At 63.5% G+C, this 19,027-nt stretch overlaps 1 protein-coding gene across 1 annotated transcript; it reads left to right on the top strand.

Moving 5' to 3' along the window:
* The first annotated feature begins 4,189 nt into the window (after positions 1-4,189).
* AQP8 (aquaporin 8) lies at positions 4,190-9,474 on the top strand. The gene is made up of 5 exons (XM_030958351.1): positions 4,190-4,401; positions 6,503-6,629; positions 7,208-7,422; positions 8,984-9,118; positions 9,432-9,474. Exons 1-5 carry the CDS (start codon positions 4,190-4,192, stop codon positions 9,472-9,474), a joined length of 732 nt encoding a protein of 243 aa, XP_030814211.1.
* Positions 9,475-19,027: the final 9,553 nt, after the last annotated feature.

Genomic DNA, 19,027 nt, shown 5'->3' with positions numbered 1-19,027 from the left:
GATTGTGTCCAGAGAGGCTGGAGAGGAGCTGTGCTCAGGATGGGCTCCCAGAATGGGGAATGGGATGGGAAGCTTTGCTCAGGAGGAGGCTGGGCCTGTGTCCCTGGCAATGGCAGGCAGTGCTCCCTGCCACTGACTGTTCACCAGGAGCCAGGAGCTCCTCCTGGCTGTCCACACTCGCTCCTGGCTGTCCACACTCACTCCTGGCTGCCCACACTCGCTCCTGGCTGTGGATCCCTGCTTTGGGTGGTGCCCCTGCCCTGCACCTGTGTCCATCCAGGTTACCCATCCCTGAACATCACCTGCTCGCTCTTCACAGACGGACACAAGAAGTTGCCTTCCAGGAAGTTCAATTCTTTAACTGCCAGGGCTTGCCCAGCTTTAGGAGCTGAAGGAAAAGCAGTGGCTGGCTCAGTGCATGGTGTTTCAGCCCCTCTGCAGAGTGACCAGCTCCCCATGCCGAGTTTACACAGGTTTTCACGTGCCTGGGCTGCTGGGGCACAGGAAATGTGGTTATGAGGATGGAAATAACCAGGACAGCCAGGGAGCCAGGGGCCAGGTGATTGCAGGGAAGATGTGCAGGGCTGGGGTTCCAGGAGCATCCACCCTTTCTGTGGGACCTTGGTGGATTTTAATGCTAAGCACCAGAATTAAGAATGTGAAATAGCAGAATTAAGGCCTGGATGGCTTCATCCTCCTTGAGGTGATTTTCCCAGCTCAAACACCAGCCTGGGCTGCAGGACTGACACAGATCCATCCCTGCTCTGCAGCAGGCAGCACTCAGCCCGCCCTGGGGATCCCTGGAAATTTCCATCTGCTCTGAGACAGCGACTGGGAGGAAAACTCTTACACAAGAGGGCTCTGCGAGGGGCAGAGGTCACCTCACCTGTGCACAGCTACGAGCTGCAAATCATTCTGCAAGTTCTCTTTCAGCCCGTTGTGTAATCCCGGGGGCTCTCCGAGATAAATGGGGGAAGATAAGGCAGTGTCAGAGGAGCTGCTCTGATTCTTTATGGCTCTCTGAAAAAGCTGACCCCGTGCTGGATTTGCTGGGGTCTTTCCTTGCAGCACCACGCTGTGCAGGGCCAGAATACTTTGGAATAAATTTTCTATAGATGCCAGCTGGAATTCTGGTGTTTAAAATGTACCAGCACCAATTCACAGAGAGCACTCGAAGCGTTTCAAGAGCATGGAGTGACAGGAAAAAGGGAATGAATTCAAACTGGCAGAGAGGAGGTTTAGATTGGATTTTAGGATGAGATTCTTCCCTGGGAGGGTGGGGGGGCCCTGGCACAGGTGGGTTTCAGTTTCCAACCCAAACCAGCCTGGGATTCTGGGACTGAGTGTAAACAGCACTCAGTGATGTTCTGTAGTGTCTGCCTGAGTGCTTTTTGCAGTTTGGCTGCTTTGGGTTTAGAGCCCCAGAATGGTTTGGGTTGGAAGGGACATTGGAGGTCATCCAACCCTCAGATCTGGCTTTCTCTACAGAGCCTCATTTGGGCGCTTTGCTTTGTATGGGAAAGCAAAGGGAAGGTGGCAGATCCGCACAGTGAAATGAGGAGAGGAGTGAAACACTGGGGGTGGATAAAACTGGGGTGTTCTGGCTGTCCTGCCCAGGTGGATGGGTGAGGAAAACGTTCCCTGTGATTCCTAAAAACCATTTCTGGAAGCCTTGGCTTGTTTGGTGCCACCACTTCCTGTACTAATTGACACAGTTGCTATTGTCACTTATCTAACAAATCGGTGCAAGCCCAAACAAGGACAAAAATAAGTGTCTGCTGATAGGAACAGATTTATCTGTTCTCATCCCCACGCCTTTTCCCACGGGCAGAGTTTCCGTGTGCCTCACTGAGCAAACCTTGGTGCTGAGGATTCCATCTCCTGCTCAGAGCTGGGCTCTGCCCTTGGCATCCTGGGGCACCTCTGGGCACGGGGCAGCTGCTGAAGCTCCCACCCCAGGGAACCCCTTCCCTCAGGGCTGTGCTTTTGTTCAGGGCTGCTCCAGGCCCGTGCTCAGCAGGAATTGAAGCCTTTGTTGCCTGAATTTGGAGCATTTCCTCTGCAGGGCTCAGGCAAACATCCCCGCTCCCTAAGGTGGTAAATGTTTAAAAGCCAAGGACAGGGGTTAATCCTTGCTCTGGGCTGTGACCTTGCCGTGCTCTGAGGCCACCACCGTGCTGGGAGCAGAGCACGGGCACGGTAGCACCGCCTGGGCAGCTCCTGTGCCAGGAACACCCAGCAGCACCCAAATCTGCCACCTCGCTGCCTTTCCTGGCCAGGAGGGGTCCTGGTGCTCCCGGGGCTCACCCCTGCTGCTGTGGGATCTGGGCTTTGGGCTCTGGGACGTCCCAGCTCCTGGCAGTGCCTGCACGGTGCCATGGGAGCTGCTGCAAGGAAGGACCAGCTGAAATCTGGATCTGTGTTACATTGATCTCTCATAATAAGCACCCCAAAAATAACTGAAACCTGGATTCCTTCTGCCCAAGCTCAATTTCTTCCCGAAGGAGCACTGGTCATGCTGGGGGCCATGGGACAGGGGCGTTCCATGGACCTGTTGGGAGCTGGCCCTGGGACACGGTGCCCTGTGAGCTGATGGGATTGAAGCAGGTATTTCCCTGTCCCACAGGTCTGGGGGTCCATGGGGGCCCCCAAGGCCAGGCAGACCCAGCTGTCACCCTCCACATCCCGGCTGTATCTATAAGCTGATGCCAAGAGCTCTTGGCTGCAGGAAGAAGCTCCTGGGGGCGCAATGGGTCAGTGGAGGCTCATTTAGAGGTGCCCTCACTGGGATTCTCCTGCCTGACCCTTGTCTGTGGTGTGGCCACAGGGACAGGCCAGTGGAAATTTCCTTCCCATCCCCAGGGCCTTGTGACAACACCATAAACCAGGCTCTTTACCCTGCTGACAGGAGAGAAGAGCTCCTGCAAACCCCAATCCCCACAGCACCACAAACACGGGCTGCAGGAGCTTGCTCAAGGCTCAGGGCCCATCCTGCCTGGATCCTGGGCATGTTCCTGCTGCTCCAGGAGCTGCCCTGGCATCACCCTGGCAGTGCCCATCCTGCCTGGATCCTGGGCAGGTTCCTGCTGCTCCAGGAGCTGCCCTGGCATGGCCCTGGCAGTGCCCATCTCTGGGTGGGGATCACACTGATCCCTCCCAATCAGTGTTCACAATCAGCCACATCTGGATCCCTTCAGCCCAGCTCAAACCCTGCCAGTGAACCCTTGCTGGTCCTGCTGGGAGCTGGGGGCTGTGACGTGCTGCTGCCTGGGGCTGCCCCCTGTTCCCCCTGCCCTGGCTGAATCTGCTGCTCCAGCAGTGATCCCTGCAGGGTTTAATCAATGTTTGATCAATGCCAGCTTCTGCAGTGGCTGCTGGATCCCTTGGCACCCTTGCCCTCATCTTTATCTGAGAGCAGAGCAAGAGGGACACGAATCCCCAGCCTTGGAACCCTGGGCAGGATGTGGGCCGAGGTTTACAGGAGTTTTGACTGATGGTCTCCACTCACAGGGTGGGCAGGCCCTGGCACAGGTGCCCAGGGCAGCTGGGGCTGCCCCTGGATCCCTGGCAGTGCCCCATGGCTGGGGGCAGTGGAGGGTGCCCCTGCCCAGGGCAGGGGTGGCACAGGATGCTCCAAGCACTTCAGTGCCTCAGAGCACTGCAGCAGTTCTCAGTTCCAGCTCCATTTCTCAGAGCTCCCTCCCCACCAGAGCCAGCCTGGGCCCCTGGGCTGGCAGTCCCAGGCTGTTTCCCAGCGGCTCCTGCAGGCCCCAGGGCTGAGCACAGGTGCCACACTCCAGCTGTGCAGGGCAGGAACCGCATCCTGACCCTTGGCAGAACCCCCTCACACCACCCCACCCCACCACCAGCAACCAAAACCCGAGGGGAAAATCCCCAAGCCTTGAACCACGGCTTGGCAGTGATAACGAGCTTTGATATCCCTGGGGGCCGGCCCAGCAGCTTTTATGACCCCTTTTTTTTCCTTAGCAATGCAACCCCTATCTGTATTTAGAGCCTCCCGTGCAGAGCTGCCTGTCAGACTCAGGGGGAGCCCTGGGGTGGGTCCCTGCTGAGAGCCCTGCAGAGCCAGCTGTGCCTCCAGCCTTGCCAGCTGTGCCCCAGCTGTGCCCCGAGCTGTGCCCTGAGCTGTGCAGGACACTCTTGGGCTGAGTGCCCACTGCAGGAGCTGATGGACACCCAGGCCAAGCCCTCTGCCCCACGGCTGCCCCGCTACGAGCGCCACGTGCAGCCCTGCCTGGCCGAGCTGCTGGGCACTGCCCTCTTCATCTTCACGGGCTGCCTGGCAGTGCTGGAGGAGCCGGGGGGCACGGGCAGGCTGCAGCCCGCCCTGGCACACGGGCTGGCCCTGGCTGCCACCGTGGCCGTGCTGGGGGACATCAGGTAAGGGACACGGGGCAGGGGGTGCCCCTAGCACACGGGCTGGGGACATCAGGTAAGGGACACGGGGCAGGGGGTGCCCCTGGCACACGGGCTGGGGGACATCAGGTAAGGGACACGGGGCAGGGGGTGCTCCTGGCACACGGGCTGGGGACATCAGGTAAGGGACACGGGGCAGGGGGTGCCCCTGGCACACGGGCTGGGGGACATCAGGTAAGGGACACAAGGCAGGGGGTGCTCCTGGCACACGGGCTGGGGGACATCAGGTAAGGGACACAAGGCAGGGGGTGCCCCTGGCACACGGGCTGGGGGACATCAGGTAAGGGACACAAGGCAGGGGGTGCTCCTGGCACACGGGCTGGGGGACATCAGGTAAGGGACACGGGGCAGGGGGTGCTCCTGGCACACGGGCTGGGGGACATCAGGTAAGGGACACAAGGCAGGGGGTGCTCCTGGCCGGGGGGGACATCAGGTAAGGGCACGGGGCAGGGGGTGCCCCTGGCACACGGGCTGGGGGACATCAGGTAAGGGACACAAGGCAGGGGGTGCTCCTGGCTCCCTCCCACTGCGCCCTCGGAGCCCCTGGTGGGCAGCGTGGCCCTCTGGGGGGTGGTGGCAGTGGTGGTGGCATCGGTGGCACCCATAGCGCCGTGGGTTTGGGGCTGGCTTTGGATTGCAGTGTTTCCTTTTTTAGCCCCTTTTCATAAAAATTGTCAAGCTGGAACAGGAAAATTCTCCTCTGGGAGTTGGAACTAGGAGATATTTAAGGGCCCTTCCAGCCCAAACCATTCTCTGATTGTGTGATTTTCTCTGAAGCTGAGATGATTCCTTTCAGAACGATGTCAGAGCAAAACATTTTGACCCAGCTGCGCTCCTCCTCTGGGTATTTTCAGGTTAAAAAAACCCGGGATTTCAATTACTCAACAGCAGCATTTAGACAAATCTGCTCGTTGAAAAGCTGTTGTGTGGAGCCGAGATGTGGATTTATCCCCAAGGAAGGTGCTGGAAGAGTCCCTGGGGGGTTTCATTGCCTTCCCTGTGTCAGCTGCACACAGCCCAGGCATGGGACTGTCCAGGCTGTCCTGGGTGGCCTGGCCAGGGGCAGGGGTAAGCCCTGGGGTCCAGAGCCATGGGGTGATAATTCAGCAGTGCCTGGTGGGAGGGAGAACAGCCCAGGTGGGGTTTGTGCAGGGGGAACTCCTGAGCCACAGTGCCTGCGCTGGGTCCTGCTGCACAAACCCTGGCCTGGTGAAACAGGGCAGCAGCACTGGGGGGCTGCAGCTGAGGGGCTGCAGTTCATACTGAATCCTGAAAGGCTTTGGAGCAGAAAGGACCTTAAATCCACCAAATTCCACCCCTGCCATGGCAGGGACACCTCCCACTGTCCCAGGCTGCTCTCAGCCCTGTCCAGCCTGGCCTGGGGCACTGCCAGGGATCCAGGGGCAGCCCCAGCTGCTCTGGGAACCTGTCCAGCCCTGGCACAGCCTTGAGCAGCCCAGCTCCTCTCCTGGGGGCTCACTCCCAGCTGAGCAGTCAGATGTGCTGATGGTTCCCAGACTCTCTGACTCATCACCAGCAATTATCAGGCTGATCAGTTATGAAACCTGTTCATTAACCCGTGTCTCATGGTAATCAGTATTAATTAGAGGGTCTCTGTGTCTGACTTGCTTGTGCTTTTTGAGGTGAAGGATTTGGGTCTGGTACTGAGTGCCTGGCCCAGCAGCCCTGCTCTGCTGGGGGATGTCCTGCCAGGCTGGTGCCAGCCCCAGCCCTGCATTGCTGCAGCTCTGCCAGGCTGGTGCCAGCCCCAGCCCTGCATTGCTGCAGCTCTGCCAGGCCCCCCTGCCCACAGCTGCCCTGGCAGAGCTGCTCACAGCGACACATCCCCAAACCCTGTCCCTCAAACTGTCCCTGTGGCACTGCAGGAGGGGCCGTGTGCCCAGCCTGCTGCTGCTGCTCTGCAGAGAGGGAACAACTGGATCCTGCTCCCCTGCAGCACGGAGGGACTGGGAAAGCATTGGTGGCTCCAGGCCATGGCAAGAACCAGGAGGGAGCCCCGTGCTGGGTGAGCCCCCGCTGATGCTCCTCTCTCTCTCCTGGGCAGCGGAGGCCACTTCAACCCCGCCGTGTCCCTGGCCGTGTGGCTGCTCGGGGGGCTGCACGTCACCCTGCTCATCCCCTACTGGCTGTGCCAGCTCTGCGGAGGGGTCATCGGAGCTGGCCTGGCAAAGGTACGGACTGGGGGGTGTCCCTGGGGCACGGGGACTGTCCCTGCTCTGCCACAGCTGGCCTGGCAAAGGTACAGACCCGGGGGTGTCCCTGGGGCACGGGGACTGTCCCTGCTCTGCCCAGCTGGCCTGGCCTCCCCAGCCTGCTGCGGGCTCTGCTCTGTGCTTGCTGTGCCCTCTGAGGAGGTACAGGAGGACTCGGGGCGCCTCTGCAGCACTGCCGTGCCCGCCCAGCCCTTTCCCCATGCCCGCTCTCGCAGCACTGTGCCCTAGGGTCCGTTTGGGTTCGGTGCTGCCCGTTCCCAGCACCATGTGGCCCCACACATCCCGGGCAGCCTGGGCTCTCCCCCTGTCCGGAGCGGTGCCCCCGGTACCCTGCGGTGCCCCCGGTACCCGGCGGTGCCCGGAGCCTTCTCGCATGGCTGTGCTCCTGCCAGGCGCTTGGGGCTGCCTCTCCCCCGCAGTTTAGCTCCTCTTTAAGCCGCCCACGCTGCCCCGGCAGGCAGCGAGCCCGTCTGCTGGCACGGGGCACAGCCTGGGCACAGCCTGGGCACAGCCTGGGCACCGCGGCTCTCCCGCAGGCGGTGGCACCGAGCGAGCGCTTCGGCAACGCCAGCGGCGGAGCCCTGGGCGGCCCCACGGCCCGAGAGCAGCTCCCGGCCGTCCTGGGGGCCGAGATCGTGCTCAGCTCCTTCCTGCTCCTCGTGGTCTGCATGGGAGCCGTCAACGGCAGGACGAGCACCGCGCTGGCCCCGCTCTGCACCGGCCTCACCGTCACCGCCGCCATCCTGGCGGGGTGAGACCCTGTCCCTGTCCCCCTGGACCCCGGGACCCCTGTCCCCCCCCCCTGTCCCTGTCCCCTGTCCCCTGCCCCCCCCTGTCCCCTGTCCCCCCCTTCTCTCCCTGTTCTTGCTCCCCCTGCTGTCCCCTGTCCCTCTGTCCTGCCTGTCCCCTGCCCTCTGTCCCTGTGCCCCCCCTGTCCCCTGTCCCCTGCCCCCTGTCCCTCTGTCCCCTGTCCCCTGTCCCCTGTCCCTCTGTCCCCTGTCCCCTGTCCCCTGCCCCCTGTCCCTCTGTCCCCTGTCCGCTGTCCCCCTGTGCCCCCGTCCCCCTGTCCCCACAGAGCCACCAGGGCCAGCGCTCCGGGGCGCTGCTGGCACCAGGCAGGGCTCAGGAGGGACCCTGGGTGTGGGGTGGAGGGGAGGGCACCTCTGAGCACCCTCCATAAGGGCACCCCAAATCCCACCCCGACCTGCTGCACCTGGGATGGGATCCATGGGATGGGATGGGATGGGATGGGATGGGATGGGATGGGATGGGATAATGGGATGGGATGGGATGGACCTGCCCTCCTGCAGCACAGCAAGGACCCTCCCCTGCCCGGGAAGTCCATGAAATGAGCCCAGTGGGTGCTCTGGCAGTTTGGGAGAGCTGATGGGCTGGGGCAGGAGCAGCCCGGGCTCAGCCTGGAGCAGGAGTGGCCTCAGCTCATCCTGCACGTGGCACCGCAGCCGGCACAGCCCCGAGCCCCGCCGTGGGTGATAACCCCGGGCCTGCCCGGGCCGTGTTTGCCCTGGGAAGCCCTGAGCAAACAGGGCTTTGTGTCCCTCGTGTCCCCGCGGCCGCTGGCAGCGCTGCCAGGCTCCGGTGCCACCGTGCCGGGGTAACGAGCGCGCATTAACATTGCAATTAGCAATGCTAATGGAGCTCTGCGTTCAGGCAGCGCCCACCCGCTCCGGCAGGACCCCGGGCCGTGTTTACACAAAGCCCTCGGCAAATATTTACCCTAAAGCTGCGATTGCTGCCGTCCTGCTCCCGTGTGTGAGCCGTGAGAGCCGTGCAGCCCTTCCTGATCAGAGCTTGCCTGCCTTGGCCCGAGCCCAGGGAAGGGGTCCCGGCAGGGAGGGGGATGCTGCTGCCCACCCCTGTCACTGCCCCATCCAGCACTGAGGGGATGCTGCCCACCCCTGTCACTGCCCCATCCCAGCACTGAGGGAATGCTGCTGCCCACCCCTGTCACTGCCCCATCCCAGCACTGAGGGAATGCTGCTGCCCACCCCTGTCACTGCCCCATCCCAGCACTGAGGGAATGCTGCTGCCCACCCCTGTCACTGCCCCATCCCAGCACTGAGGGAATGCTGCTGCCCACCCCATTGCCCCATCCCAGCACTGAGGGGATGCTGCTGCCCACCCCATTGCCCCATCCAGCACTGAGGGAATGCTGCTGCCCACCCCTGTCACTGCCCCATCCCAGCACTGAGGGAATGCTGCTGCCCACCCCATTGCCCCATCCCAGCACTGAGGGTCGGGCGCTGCCCCGTGTCCCGCTGGGATGGCGCAGCACCCTGCTCCCCTTGCAGGGGCGGCGTGTCCGGAGCCTGCATGAACCCAGCCCGAGCCTTCGGGCCGGCTCTGGTGGCGAACTGCTGGAACTACCACTGGGTCTACTGGGTAGGGCCCATGCTGGCCGCGCTCCTGGTCGGGGGGCTGGTGAGGTACGTGGCACCTGCATGGCACTGGCACTGCCACCCTGAGCCTCCCTTTGCCCCTGCTGCCCCTTCCATCGGGCAGGCTCCCAGCTGATGCTTTCCCAGAGGGGTGTCCAAGGCTGGGGATTCCTTTCCCTTTTCCTTCCCATGAGGACAGAGTGACAGCAAAGGCCCAGCCTGTGTCCACATGTGCCTTTGCTTCACCCGTGTCTCGTGTGGTGAATCAGCCTCAGGCTGGTGCTGTCCCCACGTCCCTGTTGTACCCTTGCCTCAGCAGAAACACTGACCCCGGATTTCTGTCTGTTTTTCCTCCCCAAAGGCTCCTGCTGGGTGACCAGGCCACCCGCCTGCTCCTGAAGTGACAGTGGGCACAGGGCCCTGTCCGTGGGCAGTGGGAACAGCCCAGCCCAGCCCAGCCCAGCCAGCGTGGAACCTCCTGCCCCTGCTCCTTCCCTTCATCCTGCCCCCCTGGGCACCTCCCTGGCACCCCTGGGCCAGCCACGGTTCCTGTGCTGCTGGGGGAGGATGGAAATGGGGCTCTGCCGGCCCTGCCATGGCACTGCCTCACCGGGAGCAGCCCCATGGTGCCCCAGGCTGCTCTGGCACTGCCCCTGTGCCATGTCTGACCCCAGAGCTGTGCCCGGGCACCCACAGGAGCCCTGTGCCCCCTGGGTGGGCACCACTGCCCCCTCTCACACTGATGCCGAGCAGCTCCTGCCCCAGAGGGTGACACGAGGGGCCTTTGGGGACAGTCCCGTCTCTGGCCCCTCTGGCACCAGGAGGACACGGGGGTGAGGCACTCGCACAGCTGCCAGGTTGGGCATCCCTGCCCTGCCCTGCCGTGCCGTGCCGTGCCGTGCGTGCCCGTGCGGGGCGGTGCTGAGGGCCGGGGGCTGCTTGGCAGAGGGGGCGCTGCCAGAGGCAGGAGAGGCAGCGGAAGGGGAGGATAGGCAGGAGCTGTGTGGGCAGGGGGAGAGGAGCCAGCGCAGCAGCAGCAGCAGCTCTGCGTCAGCCGGGCGTCCGTCCGCTCCGGCAGCGCTGCCCTGACTCATCCTGCGGCCTCCAGCCTGCCCTGAGGGGCTCGTGGGGACCCTGCGGCCTCCAGCCTGTCCCTGAGGGGCTCATGGGGACCCCTGCGGCCTCCAGCCTGCCCTGAGGGGGGTTCGTGGGGACCCCGCGGCCTCCAGCCTGCCCTGAGGGGGGTTCGTGGGGACCCTGCGGCCTCCAGCCTTGCCCTGAGGGGCTCATGGGGACCCTGCGGCCTCCAGCCTGCCCTGAGGGGGGTTCGTGGGGACCCCGCGGCCTCCAGCCTGCCCTGAGGGGCTCATGGGGACCCTGCGGCCTCCAGCCTGCCCTGAGGGGCTCATGGGGACCCTGCGGCCTCCAGCCTGCCCTGAGGGGCTCGTGGGGACCCCGCGGCCTCCAGCCTGCCCTGAGGGGCTCATGGGGACCCTGCGGCCTCCAGCCTTCCCTGAGGGGGGTTCGTGGGGACCCTGCGGCCTCCAGCCTGCCCTGAGGGGCTCGTGGGGACCCTGCGGCCTCCAGCCTGCCCTGAGGGGCTCGTGGGGACCCTGCGGCCTCCAGCCTGCCCTGAGGGGGCTCGTGGGGACCCTGCGGCCTCCAGCCTGCCCTGAGGGGCTCATGGGGACCCTGTGGCACACAGCCTGCCCTGAGGGGGGTTCGTGGGGACTGTGCCCCGCCCAAGGCTGCCCTGGCACACGGCTGTCACTGCCAGCACCCCCAGCCCCAGACAGACACCCCTCGTGTTCCCTGGGCTAAGTCACTCCGCATTTTGGGAAATGATAACTTGGGAAATGCCTGCTGCTTTCCCAGCCCCCAGCGTGGCTTGGAGGTGCCCTGGGCAGGGAGAGCTGTGCCCGCAGTCCGGGCTGCCCACCCTGCCCAGCCTCGGGGCACCAGGGCAGGTACAGGGCTGGGGACAGGAGAGGGAAAGGGCCGGGCTGGGGCCGCTCTTGGCTCAGGCTGTTCCCCCTCGGGCAGCAGCAGGGCTGGACAGCCCCCGGGTAGGGCAGACGCCTCCTCCTGCTCTCGCTGGTGGCTCTCGCTGTGCCAGGGCAGTTCCCAGCTGTCCCCGTGGGGCTGGCAGGGCGCTGCCAATGTCACCTCTCTATTTTCAGCTCGTTTTCTACTCTGCCGTGCCGGGAGGTGACCCTCGCAGGGCACAGGCACGCACAGAGATGTGTTTTTAGGGAAGGACAGCGCTGCGGAGATGCAGGAGTGAGGGAGGGCCGGGAATGGAGCATCCCTGGCTCGGGGTGAGGGGCGGCTGCTGCATCTCCTGGGCTGGGCAGGAGCCGAGAGCTCCGGGGGCTCCAGGTGAGCGGGAACCTGGAGCTGCTCACTCTGGGAGGAAAATGGTGCAGCCCCCGAAAGGAGACAAATAGCACGGAGATGTCACCGGGGCGGTTGTCATGGCAACGCCGCCGAAATGCCGAACCAAACACGGAGCAGAATCGCTGCTTCCTCCCCGAAGGGAGCCCGTGAGGAGCGGGTGCTGGGGGGACCCCAGCGTGTCCCCGCCCCTGCTCGGGGCACCGCGCTCGGTGGGAGCGGGGCTGGGCCCCCCGGGCGTGACGGGCTCCCCCTTCCCCTTTCGAGAGGATGCTCGGGCCCACAGGAAACGCGCTTGGCTGCGGCTGCTCTGCACCGGGCAGCCTGCTGCACCGCGGCTGCATCCCGGAGCCCCTGCACCCCAAATCCATCCTGCACCCCAAATCCATCCTGCACCGCGGGTACTGCTGGGACCCCGGATCCCCCCTTCACCTCAAATCCATCCTGCACCCCAGCTCCCTCCTGCATCCCAGATCCATCCCACTCCCCATCCCCCTGCTGCACCCCAGTTTCAAGGCACCTCTCCCCAGAGGTGCAGGGCAGGGGGCTCGGCAGGTCCCTCCAGGGCAGTGGTGCCACTGCCTGCAGTGCCTGAGTGCAGGGGACAGCAGGGACAGCAGGGACAGCAGGGACAGCAGGGGGACAGCCCGTGCACAGCCTCGTGTACTGATGTGCTGGGCACACTCATCTTTCGTTTGTCGGGGTGACTTTTGATAAAGCATCTGTAACACCACGTTGTTTTTCCTTGAGTATTATTAAAGTGCTTGATTTATGCTAATTAAATACCAATTAGCTTCCAAGCACTTAATGTGCTTTAAGGACATAAAATACATCTCATTCCCATTCAATTAAATTTGCATCAGGCCTGGACATGGGTCTGCACTGTGTTTTTATCAGCACATGGATCTGTTGGGATGTCGCCCGGGGTTTCCCAGGTTCTGGTGCCTGTTGGCATGGAAGGGGGTGGGGATGGTGCTCAGGAATAGGTGGTGCAGGATCCTGCTGCCAGGGGCAGTCACAGCGTGGTCACTGCTGAGATGAGGGGCTGCAGAGGCACCAACACTCAGCCCCTGCGAGGTGGAAGCTGGGCTGAGCTCAGGGCGCTTGGGAGAGATGCCAGAGGCTGCACAGACAGCAGGCACAGGCTGGCCCAGGTGCCACCAGCTGTGCCCGGTGCCAGCACTTTGGGAACACAGGGAGAACAATCAGGGTGCTGCAGAAGAACAGCCAGCTCTTCCCTGTGCCTGCTGCTCAGCAGCCCTCACCCACAGCCTGGGAAAGGATCGGCTCCCAGCGTTTTCCCTTCCTAACCCTCCCTTCGGCAGGGTTGGAGGGCTCTGGCAGTGTGCTGCCCCAAAGCCTGGCCCTAGAATAGCAGCCCCAAGCAATGCAGCCCAGGAGGGGTGCCAGGAGCATGGCTGGGGGGGTTAGGATGGATGGGCACTATCAGAACGTGCCCTGTGAGGACATCTGGGAGTTCTCCTGCTGCTCAGCTCCAAAGGTTTCCTGCAGCTGGAGAAAGCACAGCTTGAAAAGAAGAGGTGAATTACTCCTTGAGCTCCTGTTGCCCATCAGGCAGACCCGCAGTGGCTGCAGAGCGAACGCCCAGCTCACCTCTGGAGCCGGTGCCGGTGCCAGGGGCTCCCAGGGGTGCTCCGGGCCCGGGCGGGGCCGGGCGGGGCTGGGGGGCTGCGTGGGCCCGCCCGGGGACAGCGGGGGTGGCGATGATGACGCGCGGAGCCAGCTCTGCGCGTGAGCTGGCAGCTGCATGTAGGAGCCGGCAGCGAGGGGTGGAGGAGTGGGAGTGGGGATGGAATGCTGGGGAAGCTTCGGCAGCCGCTGCAGGCGGGATGGGGATGTGGGGATGGGCTCCTGCCCGCCCGGCCCGGCTGTGCCCGCGGGGCTGGGGCCGGCCCCCGGGGCTGGGCAGCGTCTCTCGGCACCGTGCCACCTCCCCAGGGATGTGCCATGGCCACAGCACCGTGCCATGTCCCTCGGCACCGTGCCACCTCCCCAGGGATGTGCCATGGCCACAGCACCGTGCCATGTCCCTCGGCACCGTGCCACCTCCCCAGGGATGTGCCATGGCCACAGCACCGTGCCATCGGCACCGTGCCACCCCCCAGGGTGTGCCATGGCCACAGCACCGTGCCATGTCCTCGGCACAGTGCCACCTCCCCAGGGATGTGCCATGGCCACAGCACCGTGACACGCCCCTCGCTGCTGTGCCATGGCCCTGGCTCCCATGGCAAATCCCACAGCAGTGCCCCATGTGCCCCAGCACTGCCCCGTGTCCCCAGCAGTGCCCCATGTCCCTGTCACTGTGCCCCCCCCCGTCCCCGCTGCAGTGCCCCATCACTGCTCCTGCCGTGCTCCCGGGCTGTGCACAGAGCCCCGAAGCGCCTCCTCACCAGGTTTTGCTCCGGCGGTGTTTCCTGGGGACAGTGGGGACACCCCCAGCCCCGTGCCAGTGCCAGGGCCAGGCCGGTGAGTGCCACAGCTGCTCCCTGCGGCAGAGCGGGCACGGCCCTGGAGCGAGGCTGCTGGGAGGGAAATGTGGGAAGAGGGGTTTTCTCCGTTCCACCCCACTCCTCCTCACTCTACTGATCTTTCATTTCCTCTCACTGGCATTGGCCACCCCTGGAGCTCCCTGGAGAGGGGCTGGCACAGAGGTGTCCCCTGGGGACCCCCGGGTCCCCCATTCCCCGCAGTGCAGGGGGAGCAGAGCCCCCTCCCTGCTTCCCCCAGCACCGAAGGCTTCTTGTGCCCAGCACTGCTCGAGCCGAAGGATTTACATTTTAAAGGGGGTTTAGAATGGATTTGCACAGACGTTTATTTGCAAGTGTTATTTTTTTCAGCTTCTGCCGCTTTGAATGTTTGTGGAGAAGAAATAACAGACAGAAACCACAGCAGGGAAAGCCTCCGAGAACTCGTTTGTGCTCATGCAAATACGGCGAGAGTGGCAGTCCGGGGTCACACCGGCCATCCTCAGCGGCAGCCGGTGCTGCTGTCGCTCCCGGCTGTGCTCCTCAGCCCTGGGAGGTGTCAGCTCCCCCGGTTTGTCACCAGCGAGCGGCGGGGCCGCAGATGCGGGCGCTCCGTGTCACCCCGGGGCTGGGGCTGCCTGGGGCCGGCGGGAGCGAGGGCTCGGAGGGGAACACTGCTCGAGTTCTGCGTCGGCAGCAGCCAGAATGCCGCACAATAAATAGCCTTTTTAATTACCGCACAATATTTACAAGATTGCTTCCTCATTTGGGAAATTAAAACAAATGCTCCATCAAAATGATCAACACTGTGCGGGGAACGCGCGGGGCTGATGGAGGAACCCTCGGGCTGCTGATGGAGGCGGCACTGGCGCCTCGGGGCTGCCTCTGCTCCGGGTCCCGCCGTGCCCGGCAGCACCCGCGGGCTCCGGCAGCTCGGCCTGGCACGGCTCACGGCTCGGTCCGAAGGAGACCCGGGGGGATTGGCAGGGGATGCTGAGCTGCCAGGGCCGCTCACCCCGCCATGGACTCCGGAGAGGGTGGCCGTACGGTGCCGGGGAGGTGGCTATCCCCTTGTCTCCTTGTCCCCTTGTCCCCTTGTCCCCTTGTCCCCTGCCCCAGCAGGGGCGGTGCTGCCGGTCTGACGGGGTCCCGGCCCGGGTCCCTCCCGCCTGGGCCGGTGGGTGGCCGCAGACTCCGCGCTGGGTCCCCGCTGTGCTCCGGGTCCCCTGAGCATCCCCGGGATGTCCCTGTGGGCGGGGGGAGCCTCTGGGGACTGAACCCCCAGGGCTGCTCTTCTCCCAGCCCCCCTCCCATTCCGAGCTCTTCCCTCAGCTCCTTTCCTCCTTGTTTTGGTTTTTTGCAGAACTCCCGTTGCCATGGGAACGGTGACATCCCGAGCCGGGCGGAGCGGAGGGAGCGCGGCTGCCCGGGGCCACCCCGGACACGGGCGGGGTTCCCACGGGTGCGGGATCCCAGGGACGGGGGGTCCCACGGGCAGGGAATTCCCCTGGAGCGCTCCCATTCCAGCGGAAAGAGCAGCGGGATTTAATTACACTCGAGCACCTGCTGCCAGTCCGGCGAGTCCTTTCAGGGGAGGAAATTCCATCTGGAATGACCGGGGTGGGGTGGGGGGAAAGCAGGATGGCCGTTGCATCCAAATGTTCCTTAATAAAGGAGCTCGCAGGACCTGATGGATGCGAGCCAGGAAAATTTGGGATTGTGGAGAATTCACCCTCCTTGTTCCCGGAGCAGGGAGGACGGCTGGGGAGCCCGGGCTGTCCTGGGGTGCAGGAGCGGCTGGGGGTTCATGGGGAGACTGGGAGAAGGAATAGAGAGGGAGAGCTGGGAATGGGGTGGGCTCCGAGCCCCCTGACAGTGCCAGCGCGACCCCCGAGAGACAGGGCACAACCTGGGCACGGCACGGCACAACCTGGGCATGGCACAGCCGGGCATGGCACAACCTGGGCACGGCACAACCTGGGCATGGCACAGCCCGGGCATGGCACAACCTGGGCATGGCACAACCTGGGCGCCGGGCACGCAACCCGGGCACGGCTCAGCAGCCCTGGGCCGGGCACAGCCAGGGGGCGGCCACAACCCGATGGCCGAGGAAATCCCCACGGACGCCAACACGGAAACCCCCAAAAGCTTCTGGGGGCTCTGTGCCCCTGCAGGAGCGCCCCTCGGGCCGGGGTCAGGCACTGCCCGTCCCGGTGCTGCGGATCCCGAGGAGCAGGAAGGAACTGCGGGAGCCGCAGCCGAGAGGGAAAAGCCAGAGAACGATTTACAGCTTCCTGCAGATGGCAACCGGTACGATCTGGCTGACAAACACAGATGAGCAAGAGTGAGGGAGGGATAAATAAACCTCGCGGCTCGTGGAGTAAAACAACCCACCGGGGTTTGCTGCAGAAAATTCCCTCTCGGCCAGCGCCGGGCTCCCCATCCCTGCGCCGGGCCGGGCGGTGCCAGCGCTGCGGCAGGACCGTGGCACCGCGGGGGCACCGCCAGGGCACAGGGGACACCCCCAGGGCACCGGGGACACCCCCAGGGCACAGGGGACACCGCCAGGCACCGGGGACACCCCCAGGGCACCGGGGACACCGCCAGGGCACAGGGGGCACCGCCAGGGCACCAGGGACACTGCCAGGGCACGGGGACACCCCCAGGCACCGGGGACACCCCCAGGCCAGGACACCCAGGCACAGGACAGGCACCGGGGACACCCCCAGGGCACAGGGGACACTGCCAGGGCACCAGGGACACCCCCAGGGCACAGGGGACACTGCCAGGGCACCGGGGACACCCCCAGGGCACCGGGGACACCGCCAGGGCACCGGGGACACCGCCAGGGCACAGGGGGCACCGCCAGAGCACCGGGGCACCGCCGACCGGCCCCAGGGGAGCAGGGCACGCCGTGTCCTCCCACCTGCTGCCTCGGGGGTGCCCTCGGGGCCAAGGAACTCAGGAGCAGCCGAGGCACCGCTGCAATACCAACCCGAGTCATTTCAGCAGAGACCAGGGAAAGCCTCATGCAAGTGTTTTCCATTCCAAAATTATTTTGGGTCCTAAACTGGTGAAGCCCCAAGTCTTTCTAGGGGACTTTCTTTTTGTTCTTATTCTTTATTTTTTTTTCAATGAAACTTTTTCAAAATACTTCTGACAATTCATGACAGGTATGTTGTCCTCTGCCTGCAATACTTTTTTCATAGTTTTTCCTCCCGGTGAGGAGCTGAAGGGACATGATGCGCTGGATGTGGCACTGGGGAGGGTGACCAGGGGGACACCAGGGGACAGCGAGGCAGGACTGAGGCACTCCCGGCCGCAGCTCCGCCTGCCCGCTCGCCCTCAGGCTGGAATAATCTGCAGTGGAAAATAACACGAGATAAAGGCGGTGAGAAACAGCGAGCCCTGCCCGGCGCTGCGGGGTCTGCGCTCCATCCCGGGCTGGTTTGAGCTGGGAAGTGCCCGGGACAGCCGGGCTGGGGCTCTGGGGCTCCATCCCGGGCTGGTTTGAGCTCGGAAGTGCCCGGGGCGCCGGGCTGGGGCTCTGGGAGGGGCAGAGCCCGGTGCCGCAGGGCACAAACCCAGCGAGCCCCGATGTTCTGCGCAGCGCCTGCGGGCAGGGATTTCAGCACTCAGGGCAGGCCGGATAAGCCGGGGGTGGCCAAAGGCCAAAGGCATGGCAGGAACATCTGGGATTTCCATATCCCAGGGTTCTTGAAAGGAGCACCCCGCACATCCCTGCCCCTGCTGCACCCGATGGGGCCCGTGAGTGAGGAGCAGCAGAGCGGCTGTGAGAGCAGGGATTACTGCCTCGGCTGGGAGGAAAACCCTCCCAGGCAAAGCTTAATGAAGAAATCATTGTTCAGGGATCAGCCCTGCGCCGGTAATGAGCCTCGTTGTTATTTAAATGAGGCTCCTGGAAGGGCTGGGTGAAGAATTCATTATGAGATGAATTTTCTGAGCAGTGTGATGAATGATGGGTATAAAAGCAGCCTTCCCTCGGGAGAAGGAAGCTGCAGAGAAATTCAGCTCCTGGGGGAGAGCAGCTGGAGTTTGCCACGGCACAAGCAGAATTACTGTGCAGCCCGGAGGGGACAGGTGCTGCAGCCCGGCCCGGGGACAGCACAGGCTTGTGGCTCTGCTGCTCTCCTTCTTCCCCTTGGCTCTGCCTCCGGGGCTGGGCTGTGCCACCAGGCTGCTCCCAGCCGGGAATTCCTGCCCAAAATCCCATCCAGCCCTGCCCTCTGCAGTGGGAGCCGTTCCCTGTGTCCTGTCCCTCCATCCCCTGTCCCCTCCGCAGCTCTCCTGGAAATCCCACAGGATTTCTCTTCATCTTGCACAGCTCGAGCCCATCACTCACAGCTCGGTCTTGTTGCTGTTGAGTTTGAGTCTTGCTTTTTAATCCAGCGTAAAAATGTAATGCTGTCCTTGACTCTTGGTGCTGTTCCCTGGCTGTCCCAAGCCCAAAGCTCCCTTTTGCACCCTGGTGAGAAGTGTGGAGGTGGCAGTGCCACCCTGCCCCTGCCACCAGCCTGACCTCACCAGGCACTAACCCAGGGTGAGCACAGAGGAAAATCAAAAAGTTGGATCAATAGCGAGGAATAATCACAACTTCCTGTGGAGTTATAGGACATGGAAGCCAATTATCGATCAGATGGTTTGGGAACCAAGCAACAACACCCCAAGGATTTCACCACAAACTTTGCTCAACCAACTGTGCTGGAAGGCGGTTTGATGTGGGCCGTTTCTGGGTACATGAAACAGAATTAATTTGTTCTCCCTGCAAGCCAGCAGCCAGGAATATGAAATATTTAAATAGCCTAAGCATGTTTGGCATGTGCCGAGCCATGCGAGCACCCGGAGTGCCTGAGCCTGCGGGGCGCCGGGCAGTGTCCCCCAGTGCAGGGAGCAGGGGTGTGCAGTTCTCAGGGCTCAGAGCAGCTTTGGGAAGGCATGGTGGCAGTGTCCCTCACTGCAGGGAACAGGGCTGTGCAGGGCTCAGAGCAGCTCTGGGCAGTGTCCCTCACTGCAGGGACAGTGTGCAGGGCTCAGGCAGCTCTGGGCATGTCCCTCA

This window comes from Camarhynchus parvulus, chromosome 14 (genome assembly GCF_901933205.1).
Source record: "Camarhynchus parvulus chromosome 14, STF_HiC, whole genome shotgun sequence".
Classification (NCBI taxonomy): Eukaryota; Metazoa; Chordata; class Aves; order Passeriformes; family Thraupidae; genus Camarhynchus; species Camarhynchus parvulus.
This window is presented reverse-complemented; position numbering and strand designations above follow the sequence as displayed.